This window comes from Euwallacea similis, chromosome 13 (assembly GCF_039881205.1).
Source record: "Euwallacea similis isolate ESF13 chromosome 13, ESF131.1, whole genome shotgun sequence".
Taxonomy (NCBI): domain Eukaryota; kingdom Metazoa; phylum Arthropoda; class Insecta; order Coleoptera; family Curculionidae; genus Euwallacea; species Euwallacea similis.
Genome location: NC_089621.1, coordinates 3,611,254 through 3,628,022, shown reverse-complemented (window position 1 = coordinate 3,628,022; position 16,769 = coordinate 3,611,254). Strand labels below are relative to the sequence as shown.

The 16,769-nt window shown below is 35.3% G+C and overlaps 5 protein-coding genes across 6 annotated transcripts; 2 read left to right on the top strand and 3 right to left on the bottom strand.

Annotated features, from left to right (window-relative positions):
* Nucleotides 1–375: 375 nt before the first annotated feature.
* l(2)k09913 (lethal (2) k09913) lies at nucleotides 376–3,525 on the bottom strand. The gene is made up of 6 exons (XM_066396472.1): nucleotides 3,358–3,525; nucleotides 3,192–3,281; nucleotides 2,314–2,583; nucleotides 1,242–1,510; nucleotides 1,004–1,181; nucleotides 376–947 (listed from the first exon to the last, which is right to left on the bottom strand). The coding sequence occupies exons 2-6, from the start codon at nucleotides 3,279–3,281 to the stop codon at nucleotides 801–803; spliced, it is 954 nt and encodes a 317-aa protein (XP_066252569.1). The 5' UTR covers nucleotides 3,358–3,525; the 3' UTR covers nucleotides 376–800.
* Nucleotides 3,526–4,055: 530 nt separating this feature from the next.
* Atg5 (autophagy protein 5) lies at nucleotides 4,056–5,540 on the top strand. The gene is made up of 5 exons (XM_066396053.1): nucleotides 4,056–4,408; nucleotides 4,478–4,697; nucleotides 4,749–4,873; nucleotides 4,928–5,125; nucleotides 5,177–5,540. Exons 1-5 carry the CDS (start codon nucleotides 4,264–4,266, stop codon nucleotides 5,281–5,283), a joined length of 795 nt encoding a protein of 264 aa, XP_066252150.1. The 5' UTR covers nucleotides 4,056–4,263; the 3' UTR covers nucleotides 5,284–5,540.
* Nucleotides 5,541–6,043: 503 nt separating this feature from the next.
* brk (brinker) lies at nucleotides 6,044–8,071 on the bottom strand. The gene has a single exon (XM_066396052.1). It carries the CDS (start codon nucleotides 7,847–7,849, stop codon nucleotides 6,755–6,757), a length of 1,095 nt encoding a protein of 364 aa, XP_066252149.1. The 5' UTR covers nucleotides 7,850–8,071; the 3' UTR covers nucleotides 6,044–6,754.
* A 1,793-nt stretch (nucleotides 8,072–9,864) lies between these two features.
* Nucleotides 9,865–13,430, top strand: pit (pitchoune). 2 transcript variants are annotated; one of them, XM_066396422.1, is made up of 14 exons: nucleotides 9,865–10,045; nucleotides 10,314–10,403; nucleotides 10,566–10,655; nucleotides 10,907–11,011; nucleotides 11,069–11,224; nucleotides 11,277–11,381; nucleotides 11,442–11,622; nucleotides 11,681–11,814; nucleotides 11,867–11,995; nucleotides 12,056–12,228; nucleotides 12,324–12,516; nucleotides 12,572–12,702; nucleotides 12,758–12,953; nucleotides 13,011–13,430. In XM_066396422.1, the coding sequence occupies exons 1-14, from the start codon at nucleotides 9,946–9,948 to the stop codon at nucleotides 13,160–13,162; spliced, it is 1,935 nt and encodes a 644-aa protein (XP_066252519.1). In that variant the 5' UTR covers nucleotides 9,865–9,945; the 3' UTR covers nucleotides 13,163–13,430. The 2 variants fall into 2 exon arrangements, with proteins under 2 accessions (XP_066252519.1, XP_066252520.1); XM_066396423.1 differs by having other exon boundaries at nucleotides 10,317–10,403; nucleotides 13,011–13,429.
* Nucleotides 13,431–13,617: 187 nt separating this feature from the next.
* Nucleotides 13,618–16,556, bottom strand: LOC136413069 (proliferation-associated protein 2G4). The gene is made up of 8 exons (XM_066396426.1): nucleotides 16,402–16,556; nucleotides 15,813–16,047; nucleotides 15,533–15,618; nucleotides 15,278–15,477; nucleotides 15,035–15,226; nucleotides 14,849–14,981; nucleotides 14,604–14,669; nucleotides 13,618–14,124 (listed from the first exon to the last, which is right to left on the bottom strand). The coding sequence occupies exons 1-8, from the start codon at nucleotides 16,487–16,489 to the stop codon at nucleotides 13,955–13,957; spliced, it is 1,170 nt and encodes a 389-aa protein (XP_066252523.1). The 5' UTR covers nucleotides 16,490–16,556; the 3' UTR covers nucleotides 13,618–13,954.
* Nucleotides 16,557–16,769: the final 213 nt, after the last annotated feature.

Sequence of the window (16,769 nt, the reverse complement as noted above, 5' to 3'; positions counted from 1 at the left end):
TGACCAATACCATGTCTCTACAATTTCTAAATTTTCATGGATATTATCTTCTTATAACTTTGATTTGCTCACACTAGAGTAAAAAATTATTGGAAGGACGCTTTGCGCTTTTCCAGACTAACATTTCAAAGGTTTGCAAATTATAAAAAAACTACCAGATGGCTCACCTATCGATACTATTTTTCATACCAAATTGCTTGAAGAAAAATCTCGCTATTCAGGTATCTCTCACAAACTAGAAGTTCGTCTTCTCCTGCAGCTACAATAAGCAACTGTCGCAACATTGTAATTTTCCTTTAAATATCAATTAAAATAAAATTCCTTGTTGCTAACAAATTGTTATATACATTATGTATATAATAATATATATTTAATTTTCTAAATAATAATCTTTATCAAAGATGGCACAATGTACTTAGCAATTTTAAAATAATTCATTTATGTACATTATACACGAGAAGCACCATTTTTGCAGATCCGCAACCAAAATTATATCGTCGTTATTATGTACAAGATTGCTTTAACCAGAAGCACTATCTTTTTATTATTTATAAATCCTATTATATTACCCTTAAAATAACGTACTTATTGTTTAGAATCGTAAATGATCACTCTTAAACCTAAATATCACTGTAGTAATCTTAATTTCATACAATAAACAAACCAGCGACCTAACTATTATATTGGAATAAACCTTGACGTTAAATAAACACATGTAAAGAAAAATCCTCTCTCAAAAACTTATTCAAAGGCACACAATCAATACATAAGACTGTTCCACGAGAATGTAACTGTTTACATTATTGTTTTATTTCAATTTTCTGCTTCCGAACGTCCTTGCCCAAATTAAGGCCGTCCATGAACTGATTCAGTTGCGCGATGTATTCTTTAGGATACTTCCGGAAATGCCCCACATGAGAGGACTTCTCAAATACCTTCCAGTCAACCTAAAATTAATCAGTTTACGTGAAGAATTAGTACTCAACTATAAATGAAGACTTACTTTCATGCCCATACTTTCCCAATTTTCCTTCGCTCTTAAATTGGACCGTTCAGGTCCGATGGGGTCAGTTTTACTCAGCAGAAATAATGCAGGAGCTCGTACCATGTTTGTGTGGAACATTTGGCTGGATCTCACGTAGTGGCGAGTAGCGACTTTATCGAAAGTTTTCAAGTGATAGCTATACAGAATAATTACGATCAAATTAGTTGCTGCTACACGTTGCATTTTAGAAACATACAGGATATATTTGGTAAGAGCGTTGGCCATGACTTTGTTGCGAGGGAATACCGCAGCTGGTACCCCTTTATGAATCTCAGTGAGGTCAGCAGCACTGTCCCACACTTGTCCTACAAATCTATCGATGACGGGCTGATAACGTTCTTTGTCGAGTGCTATTTTCACCATTACTTCGCCCCAGAGGTAACCTCCGACGGAGAAGCCATGCAGTACCAAATTGGAGTAGGATTCGTTTCGGTCCAGGAATTTTAGAATGTCACCTGCTACCACCTGAATATAACAATAAGTTAGTAAGGAAAATTCGTAACAGAGAAACGACAGCATGAAGAAGTCCTAGAGAAGTTCTTGCAATGAGTAATTTTTTATTACTTAATTAGCTTTTTATACTCCACACTCTGCAGGTTGTCAAAAATAATTATTGTCTCAATGGTTAGTTACTTTGCATTTCAATACAACAAGTGACTTACCCAGTTACTGAAAATCAAGCAGTTGATTTATATTTGCAAACAGATAAAAACTAAAATAACTATTCCTCTGATTGTCTCAAATATTCTTTAAAAATCTGAACTCATTATTTCATGTAAGATGGTAAAACGTATGTAAATGTACATGACTTATGCATTTTTGCAATTATTATTCACATCCCAATTCTAATTAAAACCTTTAACGGTGAAACGGTTTATTATTAAGTATATTAATTATAGATAAAAACTTTCTCACAATAGTAATTATTAAGAGCAGAATACATTTCTGAATTTGACCCTTGTTGTTTGAAGTTGTAAACTAAATTTATGTATGATTATCCTTTAATATACTTAAATTGTGTGTAGTTAACTGAACTTGATAATGGGTGTATAAAGCAAAATTAGAAAGGACAAATTCATGTTGAAATAATAAACTGCCAATATCCACTATCAGTAAATGCTTGGGAAACATCAATGATAGATTGCTTAATCCATCAATACACAACCGTTTACCTAACAATTAATTTAATTAAATGAAACAACCTTGAAGTCCATCCTCTGGCTAATTTCTAATACAAAAAAATGTTATTAACTCTATATTAAACTTACTTGGGTTCCTGTAGTAGGCCACAGAAACTGCCAAGGATTGACTGTGACACATAATACATCGAACCCCCTCTCCATCCAGATATTGGCATATTTATGAGTGTGCTTCTTCTTAGCCATCATCCATGCAAGCAGCACTACCAAGGGATTTTCCTGGGGCTCCTCCAGCTTGAAGTCCACCACTGAGATGTTCTTCTTCTCATTGGATAATAGGGACATGTTTTTTGTCACTTCTAAGCAAGATATGTTGCGTACTGGCATTATCATGAAGCCCTAGAAGTATAGATTTAGTTAGAGGAGTATTAAGAGCTTTTACTCATGTTTAATAGAGATTTGGTTAATTGGTGTAGGTATTTTTCTGCGTTACTGTAGGATTTTTATGAGAAGTTAAATATACATCTTGTGGCACTTTTCTGCATGATCCAGATATACTATAAAAAAAAATGATTAAACATCAATTTTTGGTAAAACCAGTTTTAAGTTCTTTCATTTTCTGGCACATATTGATAACATGTTTAAAAGTAAATATTTAAAAAAAATTATTTCCTATTAGCATGGAAAGTACAATTTATTGCTGCTAACATGACTTGACTTAGCCAGGAGTGATACAAGAGTAAATTTACAGAAGCATTTAGCTTTGAATATCATATGTATGTCTGTGCGATGTTTAGAATAGATGAATAATTTCTTATGAAAAGGTGTTTGGATTACCAGAGAAAAATACCAAACCACAAAACAGAAATATCCAGTATTTCCAAGGTACATTCTCGTGATTTTTGAGGTATTTTCGTGTGAAAAACCTCATTCCGAATCTATCCCTGGATGCATATTTATAATCGCACACGATCAGGATAAGTGAATATTACTCAAACTGTGCTTACCAATAAAAACTTTTGGTGGTTCCTCATTCGGCCTTTGTTGAGGTTCTGAAATCCTTGCCGTAGGAACCTTGCCATGTGCGAAAAAGACATCTAAAGATGGTTAAAACAAAAAGATAATGATTATCCTGGACCTCAAATCTAGAATATCATATAGCTGTCCACTTACCTCGAACTTTTATCTTTTTTCGCGAATAAGGAAATGTCACTTCTAAACTTAACGTGCAAGCTTTAAACTAAAAGTCTTGGAGTTACTAATACAAACAATCGCTTTGTAATTATTGTTATTAAACCCAATTGCATTATCAATTTTTCAATACAGTCTGCAATAATGTGTCTACTAGACGTTCCATGTAGCTGTGCGGGTCCTGGAGTCCGGAGGGGAAAAGGGGAAGTAACTTTTTTCTCGGGTTATCACGAAGCAACTACATGATACCGAAATCAAAGTACGATCAAGACAAGGATCAAAAAATGGAGATGTGCGTGCTAGACAAAGAGCATGTTGCGTAAGTGAGTGTAGGGAGCCTTGAAATGTATATATCCGCTTACCATAGACGTGCAGAATAATTTGCCCTCAGTGTTCTGCATATTTAAATCAAAGTGATTTAAGTTGTTAAGCACAGATATAGTAAAGAGAAAATTTTGTTATGTGGAATGTTCCTGGTTATAGTTTTGACGGATTTATGTGCTATAGGGAATTTAGATAATTAAATTATCACCCTTAAGCGTACGTCTTTGGCAAGTGCAAAGCCCCCGACGGATGCGTGTATGTTCAGTTGTCTATGTCTCAGCTCCATGTAATATGTAATATAGATTTTGTCCGAATCTAACCTCACATCTCGATAATTAGAAAAAAAACAAATACTGAAAACAATAATTAAACATTTTATGTCTATTAATTAAATTAATTAAATTATGTACTTTCAATCAAAATTTTTCGTTTAAGCGTTACAAAATTACCGCTAAAAAATATTGCTCCATGGAGTGTCTCCTCTAATCAGTATCGCCTGATCTAAAGTTCTTCCATTGTCCCTTGATTTCCTAGAAATTATTGGTAATAAACTAGTCAGGGATCATGGCAAATGATCGAGAGATCCTCCGTGAGGTCTGGGAGGGCAAACTGCCTGTGTGCTTTAAATTAGACCAAGATGAAGTGGTAGAAATACAGCAGCCCGATCCTTTTTATCTCATGGTTCCTCGTTTGAGTTATTTTCCTTTGGGTAAGCCCCACGTAGTCAATAAAACACTTGAACTATACATTACAATTCAGCTCCTTAAAAATTTTGCAGTGACTGACAAGGTACGAAAGCATTTCCTCAAATACATTTCCAATGACAAACAAGATCTAGAGCTGTGGCTAGAATACAATGGGCAACCACTGAAATGGCATTTTCCAATAGGTGTTCTGTTTGACTCTCAAGTTGATATGGAAAATGATGCTTTGCCCTGGGTTGTAACTGTGCATTTTGATAAATTTCCTGAAACAAAAATATATAGATTCACTAACAAGTAAGTTGACTTAATGTGCTTATTTGAAAAACTTCAATTATTATAAATTAGAGAGACTGTAGAGGCATATTTCATGGCTTGCATAAAAGAAGCTGATGTTTTGAAGCACAGAGGGCAGATTGCAACAAATATGCAAAAAAAGGATCACAACCAGTTGTGGTTGGGATTACAAAATGGTAAGAATTAAAAAATCTTTTCAATGATAAGACCTTTACTATGAAAAATTTTAGACAAATTCGATCAATTTTGGGCTGTAAACAGAAAACTTATGGAAGTCCAAGGTGACAATGATCATTTCAAATACATTCCATTTAGGTGTTATGTTGAAGATGGCTATAAACAGAAACTAATTAAGCCAGTAGCAGAAGATGGGAAATGCCAAACTTTACATGATTTACTTAGAGATTTATTTCCTGAAAGAAATAGCTGTGAGTGGCACATTTGAAAACAAATCTTTATTATTAATTAATTAATTTTAGTTATAGTAAAAACTCATGGTTTAATTCCTCCCTTGGATACGCCATTACAATGGATGTCTGAGCACTTGAGCTATCCAGACAATTTTCTACATTTATGTGTTCTTTAGATTTAAGGGTGTTCTCTATGTAGTTCATATCCCATTATTTGGGTCTATGCTATCAAACCTCAGAGAAATAGAAGCTAAGATCAGCAGTAGTGTGTGTTGTTTGGTTCGTCTGCCATGTGGACTAGCCAAGCGTACTAAAGCTTTTGTAAAATATTGTATTACTTTATGTTGCAGTAGCATGTAATATTATGACCTGTTCAAAGGATCCCATTTGGTGAAAATCTTTTGAAAATAAAAATGATTATGAAAAGTTCTACTTGCCTCATTTAGACAAGTTTATCTTGCTCCAATCTACCATTAGACTTTTGAAGATAATAATAAGAGAAAAACTGCAGCTACTAGGAAAGGAATCAGCAGAAATTGGCATTCAAATCTAGATCATTTGGCATGGTCTAAAAACTCCCCTTTTTTTCATATAATCTTATAGCTCTAGAACAGTTAAACACTGGCCGCATTTTATAATAAAATAGCAAGTCTGTAACGGAAGATTTTGTAATATGATATATTTTAATGAATGCGCGTTTGCTTATTGTGCTGTAGGTATCTTGCATTATAGCTTACTGCTCCGCAGTTAAATATAACTTCTCGCATATATCAAAGGTTACACCATTCAATCTCCTTTGTTGGGTTTCATTATGTTTGTTTAATTTCGTTTATCTTATCAGAAAAGTTTTAAGGAGACCAATATAAGGTCTATAAGGGTTTAGTCACGTAGCAATAAAGAATGCCCGAAAGTTATAAATAAAAACACCAGTTAATCGAGTTCTAATTCCGATTTATATTCTCAATAAGTATAAAATTTTCAAGTATAAAATGTTACAATATTTATAAAAATCTTTTCTTTGAGCTGTTTTAACCTAGAGACTTATTTACATATCTGTTAATTCTCACATTGGTCAATATAAATATTACATTACAAGGTTTTTATTAAAATATATTTTTGCTTCATTTTTCCGCTTCATTAATTTTATGTTGTCTTTATAATTAATGTTTTATTAACCTAAATCACATATGTAAATTGCAAATAAGAAGGGAACCCTGAAAAAGGTCTGCAATAAAACTTACAAATATGGCAAAATCAAGCATGATTTCCTATTGATCATAGAAAATCGTACTTTAAACTAAAATTAAAGGTACTTTCTTACATTATTAAGTAATTAATACATTAGTATGTTACAAAAATATTGCTAAAACTATATGGGATATTTATAGATGAATTGTAGGTACCTGCCTAATTGTAAATATTTTGGCACATTAAAATCCTAAAACTAAAAAGGCACACTTTCAAACTTTGTAACAAATTCATATAACTGAGCAATGCTTAAACAGAGTACTATAAAGCTTCCCTCCTTCAACTTCACTACATGAGTTAAAGTAATATATTATATCTTTCTCTTTAGCACCCACAGTTTAAAGGCAAAAGTGCATTATTTTGTAGCAACCTCAGGGAGATATGTATCATCACCCTCTTCTACCTAAGAGGTTCTTCCTTTACCACAACCTCATGTTTTAAATCTTCCTGTCCCATCCATTTGTCATCAGAATTGCGTGAAATGTGATATTTGGTAGCTACAGCTCGAGGATTTCCTTTGCAGAGAGCATTAGGATGATAGCAGTCGATGGCACTCACTTTGCAATCAATTGTGTAAGGGTGTTTTAGTTGAGGTTCTTCATAGGGATGATATGTAGGGCTAAGCTCCGGATGATATTCTGGATAATATCCATAATAAAATCTTGTTCTCTGATGAAGTTCATGGAAATTGTAAGCTGGATGATATTCGGGTGACTTCAATATATCACAACAGAAATTGTTATTGTTGTTGTTTAGGTAATAGGATTCCGGTGAGGCCTGGCAGCAGTACATAGGCGGAGATGAGGGCGTCACCACAATGGGTTTTGGAGGACTCTCATTATCACTGTCCCTCAAAACGTCCAAATATGGTTTGAACAATTTGACGGGTTTTGAGGGGACATCGTCGCCCTCAGCCTTCCTTTTGTTAGTTTTAGTGGAGAGGTCCCAAACGTCGTCGGGTTGTCGAGGAGAGAGACTTGGCAATGGACCTGTTACCGACAGGTGGACAACCGCAGGCGGCGAGGAGAGCGGGGGGCGCTTGAGCGACAGGTCCATAGGTGTGGCGGGGTCCGGGACACAAATAGGCGCCGGCTGGTGCGCCGGCCAACCGGCAGGGGGCTCCAGAGAGGGAACGCGCGCTTCGCTAGCCAAGCTGGCGCTTCGCGTTTCGTCGTCTCGCTGTCTGTGTCCGCTCAAGGACATCTCACTTTTGACCGTTTGGTTAGATGGCTGATGATGCTTCCCGCTTACCCCGCTCCTGAGCGTACTCTCAACCTGCAGCCATTTCTGGATCTGCCTTCTATGTATTCCGTACTTTCTAGCAGTAGCCCGTTGATTTCCCTTGCAATCCGCATCATTCCTATATGAGTCGAGCACTTGCAATTTGAACTGTGGCGAGAAAATCCTACGTGAACCGACACCCGTTTTGCCCTCGGGCTTGCACTGCACAGCACCAACAGCGCGTTTAATTACAGAATTGAGTCCGTGAGCCATTGCCACGTTATACAGTCACTAAACCACCGATTGAAACTAAAATAAAACGCGAAAAACTAAGAAAAATGACGGAGAATTCAGCACAACGAGCCTACGTAGCCACCATTTTCAATCACGATGTTCGGAGAATTCCCCCTCTCAGTCCTCACTAAACTGTAAAAGTCTCACAGCTATCACGGAAATGCCCACCAGCATCCTCTCACTCTGATACAGGTAGACAGGCTGGCGCCTGCCAGTGTCCGTCTCTCTTTTCCGTAGCAACGCGCTGGGTGGCGCGACATCCGTTTATAAAACAAGTTTGCTTGCTCCATTGCCAAACTTCTCTAGTCTGCGCCTACTTTTTTATTTCCCAACATTCCAGAAAATATACAGCATTTTCTGCACTTCACGACCAAAAGCGTTAATTTGCACAAAGCTTTCCCGAAGTTTCGTTAACCACAGGAAAATAATGAAAGGAAAATAATGCGGAATGTGCAGAGCCGGCAACGCCGCTACGGTCACGCCAGACAAGCTGTCGCCAGGCAGGCCAAGCCAGACACACCGTCGTCTTTGGTTCGCTTTTCTTTTCTTTCATTCATCGAAACTAATATTATGCCTCATCCCGTCCTTTTCCCTCCTTCGTTGAACGTTAATAACGTAGGTAGAATTCTTTGGTCCTTTAAACATTTAACATTTTATTACCTTTGCCGCAGGGCACTTTCCAAGAAATTGGGTTCGGTGCCATCAGGTCGCACGTGTACTGTACAGGTTGTAATGAATTGCTTTTTATATATGTATAAGCACCTATGGCAGAAAAACCAATAATAAAACAGACAGAAATTTTGCATTGCAGAACATACTTCCTATGTCAATGCGTAGTAGGTATAATCTTATGTGGTGTTACTAACAATTCAATACCTACGTGCCTAACATGCCTCTGAAGGTCAAACGTTATCACCGATTTTATTATTACACTTCATCATTTTTAGATTATTTTAGATATGTTAACGTCAGCAAATAACTTACGTTGCCTCCCAGGGTCGGGCCATTGCTGTACAGTGCAATTCATTTACTAATTGAGGCAGAAATTCAAAATGCATTTTTCTACAGTTTACGAGTTTCGCTTCGGAGCTTTTTTTCAATTTCAGTATTTTTCTCATACCATTTTTTGTTTTAGCTCTATGGGTTTTACGTGTATACCGCTCCTTTTCTATTCTATTTTAAAGCGTTGTTTCTAAGTAGGTATCCACATTATATGGTTCATATTTTCTAACGCCCACCACCTACCCACTAACGTAAACACATATTTTAAATCATCCAACTCATATCTTCAGGGCTTTTTGCCAATCTAAATATAACAAACATACGGAGGTGTGTATATCTTATTATATATATATGTATAATAAGATAGTCTTATATGTATATGTCTGTTGTATGTATTCGAACGTCACGGTTAAATTAAGTAATAAAAGCTTAATTAGTTGATCATTATAGGAACCCTAAACATTGAAGCAAAAATTACGTGAGTTCCCCTTCATTTAAATCTATTTTCCTATAAACGTGCGGTAAAGTGGCTTTATCGCACGCATTTGCAAGCCAAATGTGGCTCTTTTACCGCAACCGGAAGTTTTGCATTTTTCCTGCTGTCGCGTAGGTTTTTGGCGAAGCTGACTACTATTCACGCGCCTACGTCATGTTTGATTCTGTTTCTACACAGGTTACGTGTTTTTAATAAAAATTTAACGTGAATGGCTTCCAACGGTCTTATACTACACACAGAAATTGTTTTGCCGCTAAACGATTTAAATGCGAGGCCGTTACGCATGCGTTTTATTATAAATGTACGCCGAATGATCGGTTGGTGGTCGGACCGAATAAACGATGCTTCATTTCACTTGTAGCTATCATTTTCTACCCGTATGAGAGAGAGGTTGATGGTCGTAAATCTAGCCATTACTGCGTGAGTCACTGTCACCTGTCATTTTACCCGTAAAATAATTTTTTGAGATATTGAGGTTATATAGCAACACGTGTACATCATTTTGTTTTGTACGGTGTTATTAGTGAAGGTATTTTTTCGATATTTTTCAAATAAACTTATATGAGACTGAGAAACCATGTCTATCCAAGATAAAGTGCTAATGAGAAAAATAAAAAAGCGAGAGAAGCAAAAGCTCAAATTTGTCCAACTTAAAGAAGCTGAAAAGAAGCAAAACGGTAAGAGGGCAATGTGGCTTTTGGAGGATGATTTGGGATTTTTTTCAACCATAATACAGTAGCTATATTGCTTTATAAAAACTTTTCGTGGTACTTACAAGCATCTAACTGTTTGTCCTATGTCAAGTTAAATCATAAATTTAACAAATAAACTCTTTGGAAACCTTTAGTTCTTGTAAAAATAAAGGAACTCTAATATTGTTTGTTAGTGTTATAAAGGATTTCTACTGATTGATTATTTTTTATGTTTGAACCTTTTTAAATTCAGCAGTTGATAAAGAGGAAGAAACTGAACTCGGTATCAATCACAAAAAACAAGGCTTGAAGCGCCAACATAAAGAGAGTCAGAGCAATGAAAGTAAGTAGTACATACCTATTACAACTTTGCTGGTCTTGTATATAAATTTATCACTAAATGAATAGATATGAGCCTTGAGGAACTATTAAACATTCCTCTTAATGGCACTCACCAGTAACTTTCAGAGTTTAACTTTTCTTTAAATACTTGTTTTTTATCTAGTTGTGAAAAAGAAGGTTAAGAAAATTCAGAAAGCATCAATATCAGAAGAATCAGTAAATCCAGATTTTGATGCCAAGCCTAAAAAGGAAGGTAAGCTGATAAATCATTATGTACATATTAAATAGAAAGACAATACTTATTCCTGCTAAATTATGATGATATTGAAGGCGAATATGATGTCTCCTTAAATCAGCAGTTTGAGAGTTCATCAGTGGACACTCACTAAAGATTTTTAAGTTGAGGCAACAGGAATTCAAAATTTTTCTGACTACTTTTTTTGTGATTATTCTCCAAATATTTATATCTGTTTCAATTGTCTTTCACTTAATAACAATTTTTAGCCAAAAAGAGTAAGCAGAAACCTGTCCAAGTTAGTGAAAATGAATTAAGTAACATAAATGAGGGCACAAATAAGATTGAAAATTTAAGCTCTTTGGAGGAACAATGTAAGGGATTAATTAGTTTTGTAAAACCTTTTGAAGAATACATGAAAATTATTTTAGTGCCAGGAACTCGCTCAGGTCTAGAGATTCTCAGTAACAGTACATTTGAATCTCTAAAGGAAGTAGTTTGTGAAAACACCCTTAAGGCCATAGTTGACATGGGTTTTTGTACAATGACCGAAATTCAGTCTAGAAGCATACCTCACCTTTTAGAAGGTATTTTTACTCAGTTTTTAATTTATATGGTTTTACTTGTTTGACTCTTTAGGTCGAGATTTAGTAGGGGCCGCCAAAACCGGATCGGGTAAAACCTTAGCTTTTCTCATACCAGCAGTAGAATTAATATACAAATTAAAATTTATGCCAAGAAATGGTAAGTTGAATGTTAATTAAAAGACCTAATAAGTTAAGTGAGTATTGGGCCTTTTTTAAGGCACTGGAGTGGTGATAATATCACCAACAAGAGAATTGTCAATGCAAACTTTTGGAGTTTTAAAGGAATTGATGAAATATCATCATCACACTTATGGCCTCATTATGGGAGGTGCAAGCAGGCAAACAGAGGCTCAAAAGTTATCCAAAGGCATTAACATCTTGGTTGCTACTCCTGGAAGGTGAGTGGTATCTGAAAAATATCATTAAATAGAGAATATAATAATGAATCCATTTCAGACTATTGGATCACCTTCAAAACACTCCTGATTTTCTCTATAAAAACCTACAATGCTTAATCATTGATGAGGCGGATAGGATTCTGGATATTGGTTTTGAGGAAGAAATGAAGCAGATAATAAATTTGTTACCTAGTAAGTTAAAGGTAAATGTGACCATAAAAATATGTCTTAAATCTAATTTTAGAAAGAAGACAGACTATGATGTTTAGCGCCACTCAGAGCCAGAAAACTGAAGCTTTAACTTCTTTAGCTTTGAAGAAGGAACCGGTATATGTGGGGGTAGATGACACGAAAACTGAAGCTACAGTCGCCGGTAACTATTTACAACTTAATGGAAAAAGTTATAGTCATTAGGAGCAATATTTTTTCTTAGGTCTGGAGCAGGGCTACGTCGTCTGCCCTTCGGAAAAACGTTTATTAATTCTCTTCACATTCTTAAAGAAAAACAGGAAGAAAAAGGTGATGGTGTTTTTTAGCTCATGCATGTCTGTAAAGTACCACCACGAATTATTCAACTACATCGATTTGCCAGTGATGAGTATTCACGTAAGTGTATAAAGTGAAGCTTTTAATTGTAGTTGTTTTGGGTCTGTTTCAACCGAGCGATTCGCCATCATATTCGTTTTCAAAAATTATTTTAGGGCAAGCAGAAACAAACCAAGCGGACGACCACATTTTTCCAGTTTTGCAATGCAGAATCGGGCATTTTGCTTTGCACTGATGTCGCTGCTAGAGGTCTGGACATTCCTGCAGTTGATTGGATCGTACAATACGACCCTCCAGACGATCCCAAGGAGTATATTCATCGAGTGGGGAGAACTGCTAGGGGAGAAGGTATTATATACACAAAGTCTCTGAAACTCTACTAATCAGCTTTAATTAATAATAGGCAGTAGTGGCCATGCATTGCTGATATTAAGACCTGAAGAACTTGGCTTTTTATGGTACCTTAAGCAGGCCAAAGTACCCTTGAATGAGTTCGAATTTAGCTGGACAAAAATCGCTGATATTCAGTTGCAAGTATGATTGTTAAACATGTGTATCATTAAGTCTATTTAACTAGATTTTGTTGTAGTTGGAAAACCTTATAGCAAAGAATTATTACCTAAATGTATCAGCAAAAGAAGCCTTTAAAGCTTATGTCCGAGCCTACGATTCCCACCATTTAAAAAACATATTTGATGTAAGCACATTGGACTTATCAAAAGTAGGGCATTCATTCGGATTCAGAGTTCCACCTGCAGTAGATTTGAATGTATCTGCAAAGAAAGGTAGACTACTTAAAACTACATACTCGTTTAAAATGCAAATATTCCTTTGTGTTTCAGCTGAACGTCCAGAGAAAAAACGTAAAGGTGGAGGTGGCTTTGGTTATTTCAAAAATTTAAATTCCATGTCTGACAAGGTGTATAAGAAGAACATGGTTTATAGGCAACCAAGGAGGAAGGGGGGCTCGGATAAACGACAGTTTGTTAGGTGAATGTTGGGTATATTATTTATAAGGAATAATCGTAAGAGGTAATAAACAATGTTCGCTTTTTTAACAAATCGAAAAGTATTTTCGTTAAAGTGTGATCGGACTTCTACCTCTGAACTTGTAATAAATTAAACACAATAGTCACCGAAATTATCTGAGTTAAACATGTGTCGGCAATTGGTGCATTTTTTCGAAAAAGTGTAATATATTGAATTCCATTCAGTGCGACTATGTAGGTGGGAGATCCACACAGACTCACTTTATAATTCACGAGCTGTTTTTTAGAGTAAATAAAAATATACCCTATGTTGATGTTTGTTTTGTCTCTTTGCTGTGGATAGAGGTACGTAGCCAGCGTAATTTATTTCTATATAATTAGGCACACATACTCATAGGAAATGGTAGTATACTAAAATCGAGAGTTTTTTAATATCATTTTTTAGTCGGTAACAATGCAATGTTCTGACAGTCGTAAAAAAACTTTATTTCGTTTGTCAGATAAATAAGTAGAAATAATACAGAAACCCAAGTTTTCGATGGTTCATTGAATCATTTCAGTTGGGACAAATGCACTGAAACATGTCAAAAACTTGTTTGCAAAAAAATTGGGTGGAGCATACAGATAATTACCTTTCAATTTAATTGAAAAAAACATACACAATCACTTCTGATAAAAATTAATTAATACAGAAGAACACAAGAATCAGGGATAAGACGATCTTCAGTTCTTACAGTATTTAAGGCATTAATTTAAAAAAAAAAGCGGGTAAAAAAGGACGATTTGTGGGTCAAGGTTCAGGCTGCCGCTTCCACTTCCATTGGTTGCGGCTCGGCAGTGTTGCTTTCGGATTTCTTCTTCTTCTTCTTGGCCGCTTTGGGGTTAGCGGAACTGCACAATAAGGTCTTCAATTCGGGATCTGTTATTGAATGCTCGGACTCATATAATTCCGGTTCAAATGGCAATCCTGAGAAAGAATCATTAGATTATAAACGGGTGATGTTTACGGAAATCATATTATTAGTCTACCATAAATTTCTGTATTTCTGAAAACGTCAATTTTTGAAGATTAGGACAAGTTAGACTAAATTATCGCATATTAATCTCAAGAATCACTGGTTTAGTTTCAATGGTCACACTCAACTGTTAATTCTTCAAATTTTTGCGTTTTTTGAGATGGAAAAGATTCGAATACAAATGGTGTTCCAGTTGATTGCATTGTGTTGAAAAGAGTCTATATGTAAAAAAATGTAAATCCATCTTTTCAAGTCAATAATTAATTGTGGCTCGAACTTTAATTTCGCTTGTTTACGACATCATATTTGACACATAACAAATGTTAATATTAGTAAGTTACCTAAGAATGGTTTGTTAACTTAATTCGTGACAGGTATTTTTCTTTGGCGTCAACGCCAGGCCTAGATTATTATATTATCACGACCTTACCTGTTATTTTATGTGGTCCATTGGGCATAAGGAGAACTGTAAACTTGAACTGTGCCACGATCTCACCTGAAAATTATATCCCAATTTAACTTTCCTAAAACTTTAGTTGCTGCAAGAGAATAAGTAAATGAAATTCAGATATAATTTATCTTCAATTTGCAGTCAGTAGGATCAATTGGAGTAAAATAAATTCATCATTGAAAAATATGAAATTACATGATTAAGTTATCATTATTATCACTTACTGGGCTTCTCAAAGAGAACTTGGAAAGGTTCCACTAATTTGTTTTTCACACATTCATTTACGCCCATTTTTGCCTTGGTCTCGTCCTCAAAGTACTTAAGATTAAAGGGCATGTTTCCATGCTTTGCTCTAACCTAATGTTAAAAATTTTTCAAAACCAAACAGACCCATAAATCATCACCTATACCTCTGTATAAAACATTCTAGAGGCTTTCAACTTAAGTTGATAAGTTTCATCAGTTTTTTTGTATATTGACACTCTAGTATCAGTTTCTTTTCCCACACCTTCTCCTGTGCTTATTAACACATCCATGGCATAAACTTCATGTTTGTCCAGTTCAAATTTTTCATGCTCTTTTCGTTGCGCATCATTAGGGTTCTTAAAACTATCATTTAGCACTAACAAAAATATAATTTTCAACAAAAATACCTGAATAATAGTCTTTTCACAGTCAATTTTAAACTGTTTCAGCTGATGGCTTAACATTCCTTCAACAGGCTTACATTTAAATGATTCAGCTACTTTTTGCACTACATCTGTTATTGCATAAGTTTCATTGCCAGGCTTGAGCAACCTCAATGCTGCCTGTGACGCATAATGCGCCGCTAAAATCGCATCAGCTTTTCTACCTAAAAATCATGCAAATGTAACAGATTTAGAGTTGTATATTATTTAAAATGAAACCTGTTATTTTTTGACCAGGGTCTGCTCCCACTACAACTGTCTGAGCTACCACTGCAATGAAGCCATCAATATGAGCCCCCAAATCACTAAAATTAGAAGTTTGTTGAAACTCCATTTTCAGTGCTTTAGTTATCAATAATAGTTGTTTCTTCATATAATCAGGTCACAGTTTATCTAATCATTTTATTTAAAGTCTGAAGGATCAATTGGACAACTTTGAATCATCATTTTTCCTTGGTACATATTTTAACCACAAAATAAGCAAAATTTGACTACTTACACTTTAGCTACATCTCCCTCTTTTAAGATATAATCCTGCTCACTGGGCACAGGTGAGAAGTGACATATACAATTATTAACAGAGACACAGGTTGGAAAGGCAATGCCTTTTTTCAGCTCCTTTTCCTTTTTAAATACCTTGCTTGTTTCTTCAAGCAGCTGCTGATCCCCATAATCACAAATTGCTTTTACTGAGGCATCAGGAATACACTTGGCCATCACAAGCTTCAGGATTTCTAAAGTTAAATATAACAGTTTTTTGAGGGGGCTAGGGGATATGCATTCTAGATGAACTGGTAATCAATTCCTGTACCTCCTATACTGAAAAAATTGTGACCTTGATCTACCCTGTCTATTTAAGGGGGTTGTTTAACTAATTTGAGGAGGAATGGTATGTGTTGCATGTGTAATAAACAGTGTTTCTGAATAATTGCCAGCATTGCGTAAATATCCGGTTAGTTTTGTTAACAAAAAAAAACCGCATGGTTTGCCGCTATTCCCATGCGTACTCCATATGGAAAAGCATTTATTTTTAACGGTCTTTATAGATGTCTAAATGGAGAATACTTGTTGAACCGTCTTAAACTTACTATTAACGAGTTCTCCAGCCATTTTATACTTGGTAACAACCAAATCTTCAGCGATGGTTTTTTCCACAACATCTTTATCGTCAGCCATATTTGCACTTTTACCACCAAAAAAATCTTACCAAGAATACCATGTCCCCCCAAACATCACCAAATTGTGACCACGTAACCGTGACATTGACATTTGACACACATGGAGGCAGCAGGACAAATATACTAAACAGAATACTAGTACTGTTTAATATTTAGGTTCAAAATGTATTACTTAAAAAATGTAGAAAAAATACTAGAAAATAAGACATTTCAAGACTTTTTTGCTTATTAACTTTAATAAATTCAATTACACCAAACTGCAATTAAAATGATTTTGT